The sequence below is a fragment of the Citrus sinensis genome, chromosome 5, assembly GCF_022201045.2.
Source record: "Citrus sinensis cultivar Valencia sweet orange chromosome 5, DVS_A1.0, whole genome shotgun sequence".
NCBI classification, from domain to species: Eukaryota; Viridiplantae; Streptophyta; class Magnoliopsida; order Sapindales; family Rutaceae; genus Citrus; species Citrus sinensis.
In genome coordinates, this window is record NC_068560.1 from 36,084,835 (window position 1) to 36,100,397 (window position 15,563).

General features: G+C 36.2%; 3 protein-coding genes across 4 annotated transcripts; 1 reads left to right on the forward strand and 2 right to left on the reverse strand.

Moving 5' to 3' along the window:
* The first annotated feature begins 209 nt into the window (after positions 1 to 209).
* LOC102624395 (hypothetical protein) lies at positions 210 to 1,693 on the forward strand. The gene has a single exon (XM_006473309.3). It carries the CDS (start codon positions 284 to 286, stop codon positions 1,400 to 1,402), a length of 1,119 nt encoding a protein of 372 aa, XP_006473372.2. The 5' UTR covers positions 210 to 283; the 3' UTR covers positions 1,403 to 1,693.
* Positions 1,694 to 3,183: 1,490 nt separating this feature from the next.
* Positions 3,184 to 10,490, reverse strand: LOC102624674 (uncharacterized). 2 transcript variants are annotated; one of them, XM_025096338.2, is made up of 19 exons: positions 10,087 to 10,490; positions 9,761 to 9,948; positions 9,228 to 9,332; positions 9,057 to 9,128; positions 8,557 to 8,704; positions 8,041 to 8,123; positions 7,505 to 7,560; positions 7,074 to 7,210; positions 6,849 to 6,939; positions 6,680 to 6,745; positions 6,325 to 6,547; positions 5,470 to 5,571; positions 5,230 to 5,315; positions 5,009 to 5,131; positions 4,230 to 4,299; positions 4,041 to 4,132; positions 3,700 to 3,804; positions 3,496 to 3,616; positions 3,184 to 3,388 (listed from the first exon to the last, which is right to left on the reverse strand). In XM_025096338.2, the coding sequence occupies exons 1-18, from the start codon at positions 10,422 to 10,424 to the stop codon at positions 3,503 to 3,505; spliced, it is 2,199 nt and encodes a 732-aa protein (XP_024952106.2). In that variant the 5' UTR covers positions 10,425 to 10,490; the 3' UTR covers positions 3,184 to 3,388; positions 3,496 to 3,502. The 2 variants fall into 2 exon arrangements, with proteins under 2 accessions (XP_024952106.2, XP_006473373.2); XM_006473310.4 differs by having other exon boundaries at positions 3,184 to 3,366; positions 10,087 to 10,488.
* Positions 10,491 to 10,994: 504 nt separating this feature from the next.
* LOC107176375 (phosphoglycerate mutase-like protein 4) lies at positions 10,995 to 12,562 on the reverse strand. Its single transcript, XM_052441368.1, has 3 exons — positions 12,518 to 12,562; positions 12,065 to 12,190; positions 10,995 to 11,255 (listed from the first exon to the last, which is right to left on the reverse strand). Exons 1-3 carry the CDS (start codon positions 12,560 to 12,562, stop codon positions 10,995 to 10,997), a joined length of 432 nt encoding a protein of 143 aa, XP_052297328.1.
* Positions 12,563 to 15,563: the final 3,001 nt, after the last annotated feature.

Here is a 15,563-nt window from a genome sequence, read left to right on the forward strand (position 1 = left end):
GCTGAGAGAATTGACGAGTAAACACATATTTTGCAAAAAAGTATTAAAAGGCGGCTTCATTTTGGTGTTAATGGTCAACAATCTCTACCGCTCTTTTATCCTCATTCCTCAAAACACCCCGCCCTTTCTCTTCACTTTCCTTTCAATTATTACTATTATAATAATAATCATTATTATTATTATTATATATAAATATAAAAAGAGAGTCTCCTCCTTTAAATTGCTGAAATCATTGAATCAAACCAAAGCGTGCAAAAGGGCAGGCAGGCAGGCTAGGGTAGAGATGGAGATAGTGATACCTCGAGCACAGGGACCAGGAGGCATGGAGTTCGATTTTAACAGCGCGAGATCAAGTCCGCAGCCGAGCGCTCCTTCATCCCCAAGACGTTTCGGCCAATACTACTACACCAGCGCCCCTTCGAGTCCCTCTCGCATTTCTGAGTTTTATCAGGAATTTGATAGCTACTTCATGATGAATAATAATGATAACGACCATGATACCAGCAGCAGCAGCATCAATTCTTCGTCGATTCCTTTTTCCTGGGAAGAAAGGCCTGGTACTCCCAAATCTAAATCCCCGAGATCCCCGAAAGAAGATGATTTCGCCTTCAATTTCAGCTTCAGCGCGGAGCTGGAGCAGGCCTCGCTCACAGCTGACGAGCTCTTTGACGGCGGTAAAATCCGCCCCCTCAAGCCTCCCCCAAGATCACGGGCTGACGAGCGGGCTGGCCAGAGAAGTCCCCTGCTTTCTCCGAGATCGCCGAGATCATCCCTTAATCCTATTTCGCATGGCAAAAAGATTATCCGCGAAGCTTTTTCACCAAGAAACAAGAAGAAAGCCGAACCGTCTGCCGTCCAGACCCAAATTAAAGCAACAGAACATGAAAGAGAAAGAGGAAGGCAAAGACGGAATGATTTATCAAGCGGGAGCCGCAGGGCCACAAGATCGCTGTCTCCATACAGGGTATCTCAATATCCATGGGAGGAAGAGCAGCATCAACAACCGCCACCCGTCAAGCAGCCTTCGGTTAATTCAAAGCCGCCGCCGCCGCCGCCGCCTCCTGCTGCTGCTGCTGCTGCTGCTTCTTCTACAAAGAGTTCTTCAAGAAAATGGAGATTCACGGATTTTCTACTGTTCCGAAGCGCATCCGAGGGACGGGCAGCAGATAAAGATCCCCTCAGGAAGTTTTCAGCTTTCAAGAGGAACGAAGACACGAAGAATACGAGTTCCCGCCCAACCGATGGCTCCGGTTCGGGTCGCAGAAAAGGACCGGTTTCCGCTCACGAGTTGCATTATACTAAGAATAAAGCTGCTTCTAAGGATTTGAACAAGAAAACTTTCTTGCCTTACAAATCCGGCATCCTGGGTTTCCACGGACTTGGGGCTTTCTCACGTTCCTGAATTTTCTTTCTTTCTTTCTTTCTTTCTTTCTTTCTTTCTTTCATACCAAATTAGTTATTTTTACATATAAATATTTTTTAGTTGTTGTAAAGATAATTTGTTGTTTCTTTTTATAATTGTAGAGCTTACATGATGAACAAATTGGTCTTGTGACTAGTTCCATGATTATTGTAATCTTTGATTCATTTTTACAAATCATATATATTTTGCCCAGCAGCAATATCTGGCAAATTCTATTACTTCAATAAATTTCATTAGTGTGTGACTGCACGCTAATCTTGGACGTAATCATTTAAGATGTCTCTACTTTTTTTTATTCATGATCATTCTTTGCGCCCTTAAAGATGATATAAACCGGGAAAAAGTAATTTCGTCAAGCACATGGAAAATTAAAACTTAATCACATGGACTCCCTCAGAAGAAACAAAGACAGCCCATCAGGTATCACCTACCAATACAGTATATTGTGTTGTATTGCTGATAAAAAAATAATTAAAATAGTTGAGGGAAATGCGAATTGAAAGATGTGGTGGCCCACATCCTCAATAAACATTAATGACGCTATAATTTACAAGATTATATTATGAATAAAGGATCAGGACTCAACTGCTTGCTACAAAGTCAAATAATTAACGGAACAGCGTAACATCTGTCACCGGTACCATATTAAAATATTTATTGAACAATTATTAAGGAATAAGCTGGATTTTGGATAGATATGAACTTGCATAAAAATATCAATCTTAGTTGCAATAATCTTCTTTTACGATACCGGAAACAAAAAGGTTTTATTTAAACAAATTGTCATTGTCAACTTCTAGAAGTAGGAAGGCTTGATTTGATTGGCATGATTGCATTTGTGTTTCTTGAATGATGAGATGATACAGGGCCTTCCAAGTGAAGACAAATGACAAAATAATTGGTAATTACCCAAACAAGTTATTGTCAATTATGCTTCATTTGATATTTTGATATCGTGGCTTTGAAATTATAATTGTTCGTAGAATATATCTTCTGGTTGTTAACTAAAAGCTCACGAATATTTAGTAAAACCATTAAATAAAAAAGAGAAAAATCACACACCTCTAATTAAGAAGAATATAACTATTTTTATGATAAAATTAAAAGGATAACATACATTTATTTCTTAGAAAAAAAATCAATTTTGTTGGAAAACAACTTTATATTTGTTCACCAAATGCTTTAACAATATTTTTTATGGCACGATCACATATACCAAACAAAGCCTTGAATTACAATAAAAATTCAAAATGAGTAGTTCACAATTAGACTATAAAGTTGTATCTCACAACAACTGATGGCATACTTACTCAATTAAAATACTTTTTTTAGTTTATATTTCAACTCATATGACATCCATTGGTTGAATGAATTGTAAAAATAATATATTAATAATTGGTAATAAATCAATTAAACCATTACACAAACGCAGCATTCTTGTTCAAGATTTAAAGTGTAATTTTAAGGGCCCATTTAGCTTAGCCACCAAGCAGCCGGGCTAAATGGGGTTTAAAAGACCCGCTAAATTTTTTAGAGTGGTGCTATTGGCACACATCGGAGCCCTAACATCCTCTTAAAACCCCTTGTTCCTTTTATTACAAGTGCTAACCTCCCACGAGAAAACAAAAACCGCCCCAGATTCCCACTACTGGGTGGGATCACAAACAAGTTTATTACCATAAGTGGAAGGGAAAATCTTACTAATACCACAAGGTTCAATCGAAATTTAGCAAAAAACTATAAAATTCAATATAATGTAGTTGACATAACAGGAACAACTTTTATTGGTTATTAAGAGTCTATAATTCACACACAACATAGTAATATAATCCACCTTCAGGTTTTAAGAAGTACCAGAGACTAGGTTAAATGCATTCCACAATCCTGTACTCATTTTTCCCAGCTTTCTGAAGCTCTCTGCGAGGTAAACATTCACGACCTTCCTGGAAAGTTAAAAATTGATTGCTATAATATATGATTAAACATAACAAAGACATTAGTAGTTGACTAATTATTAGCACTTCATTCATACTGGAGCAGTTACTAGAAATACCAAAACCAGATATACATACTAAATGCTCAGTCGAAGTTATCAATTTTGATTGGGATAATCTCATCTGCAACATCAAAGTGTCCAACCACTCGTGCGAAAAACACCATTTGTTGTTCAAGAGTGAACTTAATGTTCTCAGCCTGTAAAGCAAACAAGGGCAGTGAGAATATACCCAGATGTAAAGAGAAGCTTGTAATTGGTTATCCCGTAAAATAGTAAATACCTTCCGGAATCCATGTTGTTCTCCTTCATACTCCACAAGAGCAACAGGTAAACCATTTTCCTTCAGTGCCTTGTAGATTTTACGAGCTTGATCAGGGGGTACAACCTGCAAAAAGTACAAGATATCAGAATAACCCAAAACCTTTTATATATTACACAAATAAAAAAGAAAACAATTTGATCACATATACATATCAATATTTACTTATTAACCCAAGAAGATTATAGAAAACCAGCTGAAGTCTATTTCAATATCCAATCAAACGTGACTTGTAGATGGAAATATTTGAACCGCAAGCAGGACGGCACAGAGATGAAAAGTAACCATAATTTAATTTATACCTTGTCTTCCAATCCTTGGAATAAAATTATGGGGCAAGAAAATTTATCAACAAAATTGATTGGTGACTTCTCATAGTAGTCCTTTTCACTTCCTGCAACCCACCAAGAAAACATCACCGCCGCATCATGGAGTAAACAGGACAAAAGGAGAAAAAAATGATATATTATGTGTGTTTCTATTTTAATTACCAACAAGATTGTCAATATAACGAGATTCAAATTTGTGAGTTTCTGCCCTCAACATGCTCAAGTCAGCAACCTGTCATGAATGAAACACTGTTAGTTTCCTATTTAATAGAGGATATTGCCTTTTATCATTTCTTGAAATTACACAAACATAAGTATATAAAACCTCAAATAATAATAATAATACATCAAAAAATGGAAAAATATACACATCAATGAGACATGGCAAAGAAACATCAAAGAGATTCTGAGGAGCCACTGCTAGTTTTTGTAGCCTTATTGGTAGCAACCAGAGTAACAGACTAATGCCCTAGAGGGTCTCCATGCATTTGAATCGCATAACTCAGCTACAGAAAAGATAAAAACAGGCTAAAATGAGATATCTCAATACAGGATTGAGGCACTGAGGCATTGAGCTCATCACAGCATGCTATCCTTCAACTAAACACTAAAACACCCGCTATTAAATTGTATGCCAGATCAAATCCTAAATAGACCTAAATAAACATTATTCATGATGTTGTATTCAGATCCAAAAATTTTATGAGGGCTAAAAGCATGTTAATAGTTTGACTAGGTTGAACCAGAAGTCACAAATTTCTTTTCAAACTGGAAGATGATCTATCAAGTCTAGACACTAATTTTATAGCAGAATCAATTTCAACTGCAAACTGACTTAGAGAACATAAAATGATTATATTAAGGAAAGAAACATGACCTAGACAACATTACACACAAGAGATACTCCACAATTCTTCAGAAATTATGACTGGAATACTTACACCATACAAGGAAGCACCAGCCTTAAATGTGTCTCTAAAAGCTAGAGCAGCTAAGGTTGTGTAGCCACCAGCAGAGCCACCGGTAATACATAGTCGCTTTTCATCTGCCTTTCCACTGCCAACCTAGATGAAAAGATGCATATTAACATAAACTGAACGGTCCCAGGAAGCCTATATGGCAAGAACATAACAAGAACTGAAGGAAAAAAAAATGTAATTACCAAAAATGTAGCACAGCTGCAACAATCATTAACATCAACAATTCCCCAGCGCCCCAAAAGCCTTTCCCGAAATTCTCTGCCATAACCTGACATGTTCATGCATGTCACCCTCATCAAGTGATGAAATACGTTGAACTAATATAAATTTCTTCAACATGTTGAAACATTGCAGTAAAGAACATGCTGAACTGAGAAAGGGACTTCAAACAAATATACTGGTTGAGGGTACTGAGGACAAACCAGTGCTTCCACCATAATTCACATCGACAAATGCCCAGCCTCTACTGGTCCAATATTGGATACTTAGGTTTAAGATCCCACGTGCTTCACTTGTAGGTCCTCCTGCCGTATTTAAACACTATGTCACCATATATAAAGTCAATATACAAATGAGATTGCCCTTTCATAAAAAAGAATGCTAATTCTACCATAGACAGAGAGGGAGAACTTTGGGGCCTTGACAATTTAGCAATTGCTGAGTCTATTAAAGGAAAGCAACTAGGCATTTTAATTTTCTTGATTTCACTTCATCAAAATGAATTTCTAAAGACCATATACTCAAAAAGTTTGCAGCAATTTATGGCCATAAATAGACAGAAACTCTTTCTTATTGCAATAACTTTGGTTGCAATTTCAGTTAGCATTATTCGCATTCCTTAACCGAAACCTTTATTAATCAAGTATACACCAGCACATACGAGAGATGTGAAAGATAATGTTCACATTTTCTCAGGACATAACTCCTTCTGACTCTTCTGTTTTATTCTATCATCCATAAGGTCTTGCAGTTCATATTTCACATTTACACAGCTTGCTGCTTAAACATAAAACTCTATTGCACAAACACAGGCAGGTGCAGTCCAAACCAGGACACCAATGCAAGGGCAAAAATCTGACATAAGTTGTAGGGAACTGACAGAGAAACCATAACATAAATTATGATGCATATAAAGTGACAGATACATAAATACTGCAGCGATAAATTCCCTACACTTGCACGAAATGTCTCCTTTTGTTGTGTTAGCTTCAGATGGTAGGATGAGTCCTACAGCTACAACCAGTAAATAAAAAAAAATGTTAAGCTTGTGAACAAACCATGACTTTTCACTAATAGTGGAGGCTTTTCTTCTGGACTAGCCTGGTAGATAGGATTAGATGGTGGATAATAGTATGCATATGCCTTTTGACCAGGAACTTCTGTTGGGAATTCAATTAACTCTGGCAAGCTGAAGTAGGACTTGTACTTCAAAGTATCTGGTGAGGAAGACCAAACAACCTTGAAATCGACAGCTTTTAATTTATGGTCATCCAACGTCACCTACAAAGACCCGAAAAAAAGTGACTGCTAATATCAGTAAATATAATCTTTTAATGCTATCATTTGATGATATTTTGGAGCTGTAAACAAAAGTCAAATCATCAAATAAGAAGCAAAAGCAGGTTCCAGAACCTTAGCCACTGATGACGGCTCAACACCAGATGCTCCTTCAACAAACAGGCAATCATTTCCTAAAGTCTGCACAATTAGTTCACATCATAAAAACCATCATCATGCTTCTCAGTGATGAAACTCTTTTAATGCTATAAAAAATGACAGGATAAGGTTTTTTTGAACATACAATGTTATCTATATCAGTGAAAGGAATATCAAGCAGAGATAGGGAATGCCCAAAGTCATCCAGAATCCCAAGGTATGACCTTCCGTTTTGCCTGCATCAAAACATAAAATACTTTTATGTACTAAAAGTCACCATAACTTGCAAGTGAAAAGTGTGCATGCACTCACATAAGCGTGCGACAACATAAATTAAAGAGCCTAACAGCAATTACTTTCTCAAGTTTACCTGTAGCTGCAAGCAATTAAGTTCTTTTCTCCATGGCTTTGAATAATTTCATAAGAATTAATGCCAAAAACCCATAATGGTCTTGAAAACTCAGCATCCAGGGAATAAATTGCTAGTACCTCATTATTGGATTCAATCTGTTGTAGGTAGAGAAAGTCAAGTCTCATGGAAAAGTAAATCATTCAAATTATCAAGGATGTTCAACTGCATGACCACATTCAAGCTGTGTGACTGCGGTGCATGAAAAGTATAAAGAAGACCTAAAAAATTTATGAAGCTGTGAGCTTTCTACATATTATACTTTAACCGCACTCTCATATTAATGTGAGACCCTTCTCCTTTAATTAAAAAAAAAAAACACCATACGAGGTAAAATTGAGCTGTAGAGTTCAACTACTATAATACTGAAAACGTCAAATAATTGAACTTACCCACTTATGGAGATTCCAAAATCCATTCTTTCTATCAGTAACAAAAAAAAGTTCACCTGCATAAATACAAAGATAAACATTCAGATATGCAACAAATTAAAACTATAGAGATAGCCAATCTAGCAATATTTCTTACTTGGATTCTCATATGAATTGTCATACGTGGCATCTGATAACCATCATTGTCCAATAAAACCAACACAAGTTTCCCAAAAAAGTGGAGGATCCAAACAAAAAAGAAATAAAATAATAACCAAATCCCCAGCATGAACTAGGATTTCAATATTTTTCTTGGGTCCTCTACTAAATCTCAACGTTGACTCAGTTGAGTTGAGTTAACAAGAACTAGGTGGTAAAGGAAGTTGGTGCCAATGTTGTTTAATGGGTAGTTAACCATACAGAAATTTGATCGAAGAATTAGATGCATCTACCCAGCGGCAGAGATTTCACATAAATTACTTTCAGTAATATGTATTAAATGACACAGTGTTACCCTTAGCCCCACTGACTAACATCAGCAGTTCAAACTTAAGCACCTTTGGAGGACCACTTGGGTTCAGTCGGAGACTCCACAACTGTAGGATCAAAGCCAGCAACACAAACACGTTTGTAGACATCTCTGTATTATAGCATTAAAGAATTAATCCAATTTATCAAAGATAAATATATAGAAGTCAGATAAAAAGCACAAAAGTTCAAGAGTTCAGGGAGTCTATAAAACCAAATAGGAGAAAAGAACAACTGTGGGAGTAAGCAAGAGAAGGCATTTCAAATATAAAAGACTCCATAAGGCTACATATGAAAATATGTCAAGTGATCAACTACCATAAGGAAGTTCAACATAATTAGCTAAAAGGTGTGTCACATTTCTAGTTTTCAACCGAGTTCTCTAAATCCCGTTTTCATGTCTCAAAAAAAAAAACTTATATATTAGTGACTTATATCATTTTAATAATAAAACATTAAACAAAATTCTGGTAACTGTTCAGTAAGGTTAGTAAAGTACGGCTATGCAATCATAAAGAAATCTGCTCGTAGAGAAATCTGCTCACCCATTTTCGGAAATATAGCCAACCCAGAGTTCTGCTTTATCCCATGGCATGTTCGGATGGTGCCACTCAATCCATGCCATCCGTTCACCTCGTGGATCCATACGTGGAAAGGCGTAGAAATCACTGCCGCTTACTAAAACTTTTGGTTCTGAATGGAATATGGTGTGCGCGAGAGAGAAGCCACAGAAATCATTCCTCATTAGTGGTGAAAGCAAGACAAAAATAACATTAAACAGTACAAACATAATCAATCATAAGGAAAATCCCCGTGAAACCTAAATTGTGCCACATCTTGTACCTTTTTCTAAGTCCTCTTTATATCAAGTGCTAAGATCCTAACCATCAACTTGTTGGTCATCATTGCTTGCTTTATTAAATTATGCATCACACAAGTCTTAATCATGGATTCCTTTTTAACTGGAGTAGGGTTGGGTGTTCATATGTCCAACATATCTTCACATGAAAGAAACAGTTGTCAACTGCTTTCTAAGAAATTTCACCTTGGATATTCTGGCCATTGAGGCCTATGGCTACAATTTCTGTGGTTGAGTTTAAAGCATCTTGACGACGATCTGCCAAATAGACATAAATAAATAAATGCTTTTCATATAAAAGAAAATAGATAACCCGAACATCAGCCTTCAGAGATTAACAAAACCGCGGTAATCTACCTTCTCTTACGGTAACATATCGGTTAAAGCGAGGGTCAAAAATTCCATCAGCATAAGACACAAGTGGTTCACCATAATCTGGTGTAATTGGTAGAGGAGAAGAATCTGCTCACACAAAAAATAAAAAAATTAATTAATTAATTAATGTGCACCAAAAAATTGCTTCATGATTGATGATTCCTTAAAACGGTATGACCTAGAATTGAGCACCCATGGACATTATTAGGTCCTCCATCAATTCTATATGAAAGAGAACAGAATGGAACGCGATAACAAACTGTGAAGACAAGCATCCAATTTCAGTTAATGTGAGATTCAGATCGCAATATGTGAACTACAAAAGAATCAACCAAAAAATGTTGTAACATGGAAAAGTTAAGAGTGGTCATATTTGCATTTCTATTTCAGTTAACATGAGATTCAGCTCCTCCATCAGTTCAATTAACTATGAAGTCTAATAACAGTGTCAGTTAGGAAGTAGATTGAGAGAAAGTGAACAGAATGGAACAGGATAACACACTTATCTGTTTTACCTTTGGAATCTATTGAGTGTTTGTAGAGTCTTTGGTCCTTATAATTGGAGAAAATGACAGTGTCACCAAAAATCCTGAATGCACCGCCTCCATATTCCTGAGCCGTCGTGCGCACGGCGTACTCTTTTGGTGTAATATCACTAGGTTCATCCCCTGCTTTCGCTGGTTCCTTAACAAGAACCCCTCGCCTGAACTCATTTAACCAGATCAATTTGATTCACTAACAAGATAAAGTAATAATAATTAATTAATTAGACAATCAAACGTATTTATCATATATTTTAGCTGTTCGTATAACAGTTGTCAGTTCAGTTGTCTCAGCGTACCCTGCTTCAGTAGGACGTGATTCGAGCCAGATGAGGCGGCCGTGACCGTCAACAGCGGTACCGCCAAGTCGTTTGGACGCGCCTGAGACTACGTCAGCGGTGAGTGGTGACTTCCAAGAGCCGTACGGCGCTGTGATTTTGTCTTGTGTTGCCGAATATGTCTCCGGAACCGGACTCGTTGAAGCCATTATTTTACAGCCTCGTTGCTTTTGCCTCTTGGGCGATGCTGTGAAGACTGTTCTTCTACTAAAGATATATTTAAAGTTGATGCTAGCTGAAGATGAAGAGGCAGAGAAGCGAGTGAGAGTGGTAATGGCTGAGAGTAGTGAAATAGCCATTTCATTTTACAATTGATTATTGAATTTGAATCAACGGTATCGTGTTTTCGGGTGCACGTTATCTTGGAATAACTATCACCGTCTGATTTGAGGATATCAAACACTTAGCTTGCATCCTGACTCTCGGTTTCCAATAAATAATAATTTGCCACATTGATGCGAGCAAGCATGCAATACAGTAGTGATGGTGAATGCACTTCATCTACGGACAGATGGACTAATCATGAAATAAACCAAATTAAAAACAAAGGCAAATTGAGGGAGTAGAAAATGATATTAATACAGCCAAACAGACAGGCGTCAGATTTCAACATTTTTGCTCCGAAATTTTTTTCATAATCTAACAATGCTAACCTATGATTATGAATCCTTCACAGCTAACTGCACAAGCAGAAAAAGCCACGGTTTCCAGCATGTATACCAAAGTCGTTGTGCTTAAAATATAAAATATGAAACTTGAGAAGGAAGATTTTAAAGGTAATTATGTTCCTACAGATGCTCAAATTATGTCCGCATGTTTGCTATACATTACATTCAAATACAGACAGACAGAAGCACAGACCGCATCTCCTAACCATAAGTCTTATCACCTCCCAATGCAGTCTCCAGATAACCAGTTTTATTCAGATGGCTAACATCAGCAGCTTCAACTAAAAAATCAAAAACTTTACTGGATTTCGGCAATAGGCGACTGCATTCTGGGATTTCTTGATCTGTCCTTGAAGACAAAGATACTAAATAAGCATCTAGCTTCAGCTCCACTGCTTCCTGTAATACAAAACCTTGGAGATCATCCAGATGTCTTTCCCTTAGGTCTGGATCTGTAATGACCTGAAATGGGTTAGAGTTCTTCGGAAGCAGCAAATATCAGGCTGCAGGTAACAAGTGATCGATAACAACACAGTCAGAATACAAAAATTAATTGACACCATCAGTCATTCTGACACTTGTCAATAAAAGTCGTATAAACATTGTGCAGCATAAAAATAGTAATCTCCTCTCGGCTTCTGTGAAATAGCTTAGTTGGCGATTCCCTGATCAAATTGTTCACATTGGTCATTTAATGAGCTATCTCAAACTTCAATCTTGTAAAATCTTATCTTCTGTTAACTATTATCAGACATCACTATTGATTTTCACCCATCAATTGAATAGGAACATCAAGTTGACACAGTTATGGATCAGGAGACAAATAATTTTGCATAAGTAGATGGACATTTTCCCAATACAAAATATTTTTAAGATAAAGTGAAAGAAGAAAGAAGTTGCCAATCAAACAGGAATACATAAATTAATAGCAGACTCAATTACAAGAGAGGTTCTAGAGTGAGTATCTCCATTGTACTACACCCAATTAGAGATACCAAAAACAGAAAACAGAACTGAAAGTCAATCCGATTCCTTTAAAAAAAAAAAAAATCAATTTTTGATAGCTACCTAGCTTTTGTTAAATATGGTTTTGTTGATAAACAAGCCAGCAGAGAATCTTGTTGGCGAAAACATAATTGCTTATTTCCACCAGGGATGTGATTGATATTAGCATGCACCAAGTAGCATATCATTCATGCATAAGCATAACAATAAGTCAGAAAACCAGGTCTTCATGGGTAAGATGTTATGAAATTTTATAAAAAATAAACCTCGAGATCACCGCATTTGCTCCCAATTATCTGAGCAGTCTCAAAAGCTCGTTTCAAGTCAGATGAGTACACAGCAGAGGTTGCCCTCTCCTTCGAAAGTCGATCAGCAACCTTGACCAAAGCTGGCTATTCATCAAGAGTGGCACAAAAGCTTTAATAGAAGCAAAAGTTAACTTACAGCAGTTGCTTCTTGTCATCTAACATCATTCAATTCCACATCCCTATAAAAAGATTAAACTATAACCCAAAAAAAAAAAAAAAAGGAAATGTTTGCAAACAAGATCATTCCATGATAGTTGAGGTATAAGCACAGATGAGAATCAACCAACAAAACCCTAAGTGTGCTTCATTTGTCACATAATTGACTTCTGTACGTTCAAGGTTAAAATTAAATCACATCATAATCACGTCCTCTATACAATATAAACAGAGGGTAAAGAAAGTGGAAGGAACTTGAATTCTTGCATCAGCATTCCATGCTGCTTCTCCATGAGGCATCACTATAATCTCGCGGTACCCACTTCTAAGTATGAAAGAAAAGGAATGCTCCTCTCCTCTGAGCTAGTAGATTCACGTGTGCAAGCAAAATAAACCAGTCTAAATAATGACTCACTTACAAGTTACAAGAATTAACGCATCGAAGTTCAAAATCAAGAAGAGGTAGAACCAAAAAACAAAAAAAAACTTGAATCAGAATTTACAGCCGTTAAATCAACCATTGAGTTTGAGTTGGCGCAGCCGAGACAGAGGATTACGGATTTGTTACGTAAATGGAAAGTTCTATTGCCGTTGAGGAGGTCAAACAATTGGGCGGGTATCTTTAATGCTGCACTTGCGTCGTTTTTTTGGACGCGTTAATCATACACACGGCCCCGTTTACGCTACTTTGCTCACTCGGGCTTCCCCGTGGGTCGCACTGTCACACATTACGGACTTGGGCGCGTGGCACATAAAGCAACAATGCACTAGCAACACCGTGATCAATTCTAAGTACACCCGTCATGCAGTCCATGAAAAATGTGTAAAAGAAACTTTTGGATAAATAAAATTTGAGGCTACTTATGAAATAAACGGGTGCGTTTTTCTCAACTTTTAAACATCATCCTCGGTAAGAGCAAAAATCCTCTCCTGCCCACTGATCACGTTGTGTTGAGAAAACACTGATCAGATCAAAAGAGAAACTTGGTCTGCTTGGAAACTAATTAAAATTTGCCTACCACCTATTTATGTATTATTGGATTAGTTAAGTCTTCTATGAGAATGTTCAAATTTCATTTTAGTACTCAAAATACCTTGCGCCATCGTCTAATGATGAGCTTGCCAACAACAAGAGGGGACCCCTTTGCTTGCAATTATTTTGGGAAAATAAATATCCAAACATTATATATATAAAATTAGTGGAGGCTCTTATCAACCTAGCTATCAGAACTAAATTATGAAGTTGGATAAGGTTCAATAACATAACACATGCTCTGACGCTCAAGCACATGAATAATTTTCTTCCAAATTAATAGCAAATTGTCACTCTTCTTTCAATAGTCCTTTTAAGAGTTCTTCATAAAAATGATAAAGCATTCAGAAAAAAAGTACCAGGTTCATGTAATCTGGTTCTGAAGTAGTAGGCAAAAGCAGAAGCACTTCTAGAGCAGAAGCACTTCTGGTGTATGGAAATAAGCATCTTCAAAAGCTTCAATCATTACGGAAAGCAATTTATGCGCTGCAGCCCATCTGTTGCCCCCCTTAATCATAGAAGTGTGGGATGGCAACTTATAATTAGACCTTTTCCAGACATAGGATTAAGGCCTTCTAATTATGTTGAGACAAGCTAATTAAAATTTAATTATCTTCATGAGTTTGTAATCTTCAACCATGGTCCGATTATCAATATGAATGCCTTCAATTTTCTTTCTTAAGCTAAGCTATATTAGCGAAATGAAACTGGTGAATGTCACATTGAACTGTAACTGATGCAGATCGGCCTAACAATTCCATCTCAGGAAATTTAATTAGAAGGCAAAGATAAAGCACCTTAGATTCATAGAATCACATTTAGGTCACTTTTTCCACTCATTTGAAGCTCCCCTTTGATGTCATATTTACTTCAAAATCAACGACAGTAAGGCAAAATAATCACCAACTTTTTAATTATCAAACGAGTTTCCTTTCCTATTCAGTAATCAGCTAAAGCGTCCTTAATCGAATCGATGATTTAATTTTCGAATGAAAAGTTGGCTTTTCTATTACTTACTGTTCTAAGAGTCATCTAATTATGAATGCTAGCTCTTTAAACTTGATGGCGCATCAATTCAAATTCAACTCTTCGTGGTAAGACTAGCTCACACGCCACACCCCACAAGTATGCTTTATGAACATAACTTTTGTCTAATCAATACACGTGCTTGATGATTCTGCGTGTCCAGCTTGCGGTTCTGTTTAAGATTTCTTGTCATTTACTTGCCTTTTATATTATCAACTAAAGCTTATTAGATTAGTCCTACTGTAATCTATCATAATTTACATTTTATTTGAGATCGAGTTATTGTATTTTTTAAGCTGCCGCTACTGTAGAAAAAAATTATAACTATAAAATAAAAATTAATAATATGTAGTAAATATAAATTTTAAATAATAATTTTAAAAAAATTATTAAATATATAATAAATTTTCTATCACACAAGTGAAAAATCATATCGACATAACTTTCAAGTTACAGTAGTTATTGTTTACCAAACATTTTAGTTTTATAACTTTTAAATTGTAGTTGTCCAACCTCAATCCCAAACGTACCGTTAACATAACTTAATAGTCACCTAATTTAAAAAAATTATTTAGGGTTGACAAATTTTACGTAACTATGTTAGTTGTACAATATAAGCGTAATCATAGCAGTAGATTAATATAAAAACCTGATCAGAACAACTTAGTCTATCTATAAAAGTATAAATATTCAAATTTGCAATGGCAACATGCCGACACTTATATGTATCTGTCTTTCTTTCCAACTTAGTCATGTCATCCCCTCTGAGAAATTGACTTGTTTTGGACATTATACTAATAAAATGCTTTGAAATTGCTTCTAAGCAACGACTACTTAGTTTTTGTTTTGCTGAGTGACCAAATGTAAAGAAGTGCTAAATATCCAATTATCTTTTTCATTTTCTGTTGCCTAAAATGACTTTATTGAATAAGACTTTAAGGTGCTCTGACACCAGAAAAAGAGAAGTAACTCATGAGAACCAGAGAAAGGTAGAGTCACCGAACCCACAAAGAAAAAATTAAAGCAAAATTTCCAAGGATGAACAGGAGAAAATGTTTGAGGAAAGATGAGCTGCACCTCAATAATTAGTGACCTTTGTAATCGGTTTGGAAAAAGAAAGTATAAAGCAAGTGAAGTGATGTTGATGCCCTATGTAATGATCAGAAAGGCACATGCTAAACCAACATTAGCAGTCTCCCCCTTTTTCATCTTTTTCTGAATTTTTTTTTTTAATTTTCTTCT

Coding starts and splice junctions, on each gene's coding strand:
- LOC107176375 (XM_052441368.1), bottom strand. CDS start 12,562: ATGCCTCATGGAGAAGCAGCATGGAATGCTGATGCAAGAATTCAA. Junction 12,191..12,517: donor ATGCTGATGCAAGAATTCAA/GTTCCTTCCACT, acceptor CTTGATGAATAG/CCAGCTTTGGTCAAGGTTGC. Junction 11,256..12,064: donor GCAAATGCGGTGATCTCGAG/GTTTATTTTTTA, acceptor AACCCATTTCAG/GTCATTACAGATCCAGACCT.
- LOC102624674 (XM_025096338.2), bottom strand. CDS start 10,424: ATGGCTATTTCACTACTCTCAGCCATTACCACTCTCACTCGCTTCTCT. Junction 8,705..9,056: donor CAATGGCCAGAATATCCAAG/GTGAAATTTCTT, acceptor TATTCCATTCAG/AACCAAAAGTTTTAGTAAGC. Junction 5,316..5,469: donor GAATTATGGTGGAAGCACTG/GTTTGTCCTCAG, acceptor TGAACATGTCAG/GTTATGGCAGAGAATTTCGG.
- LOC102624395 (XM_006473309.3), top strand. CDS start 284: ATGGAGATAGTGATACCTCGAGCACAGGGACCAGGAGGCATGGAGTTC.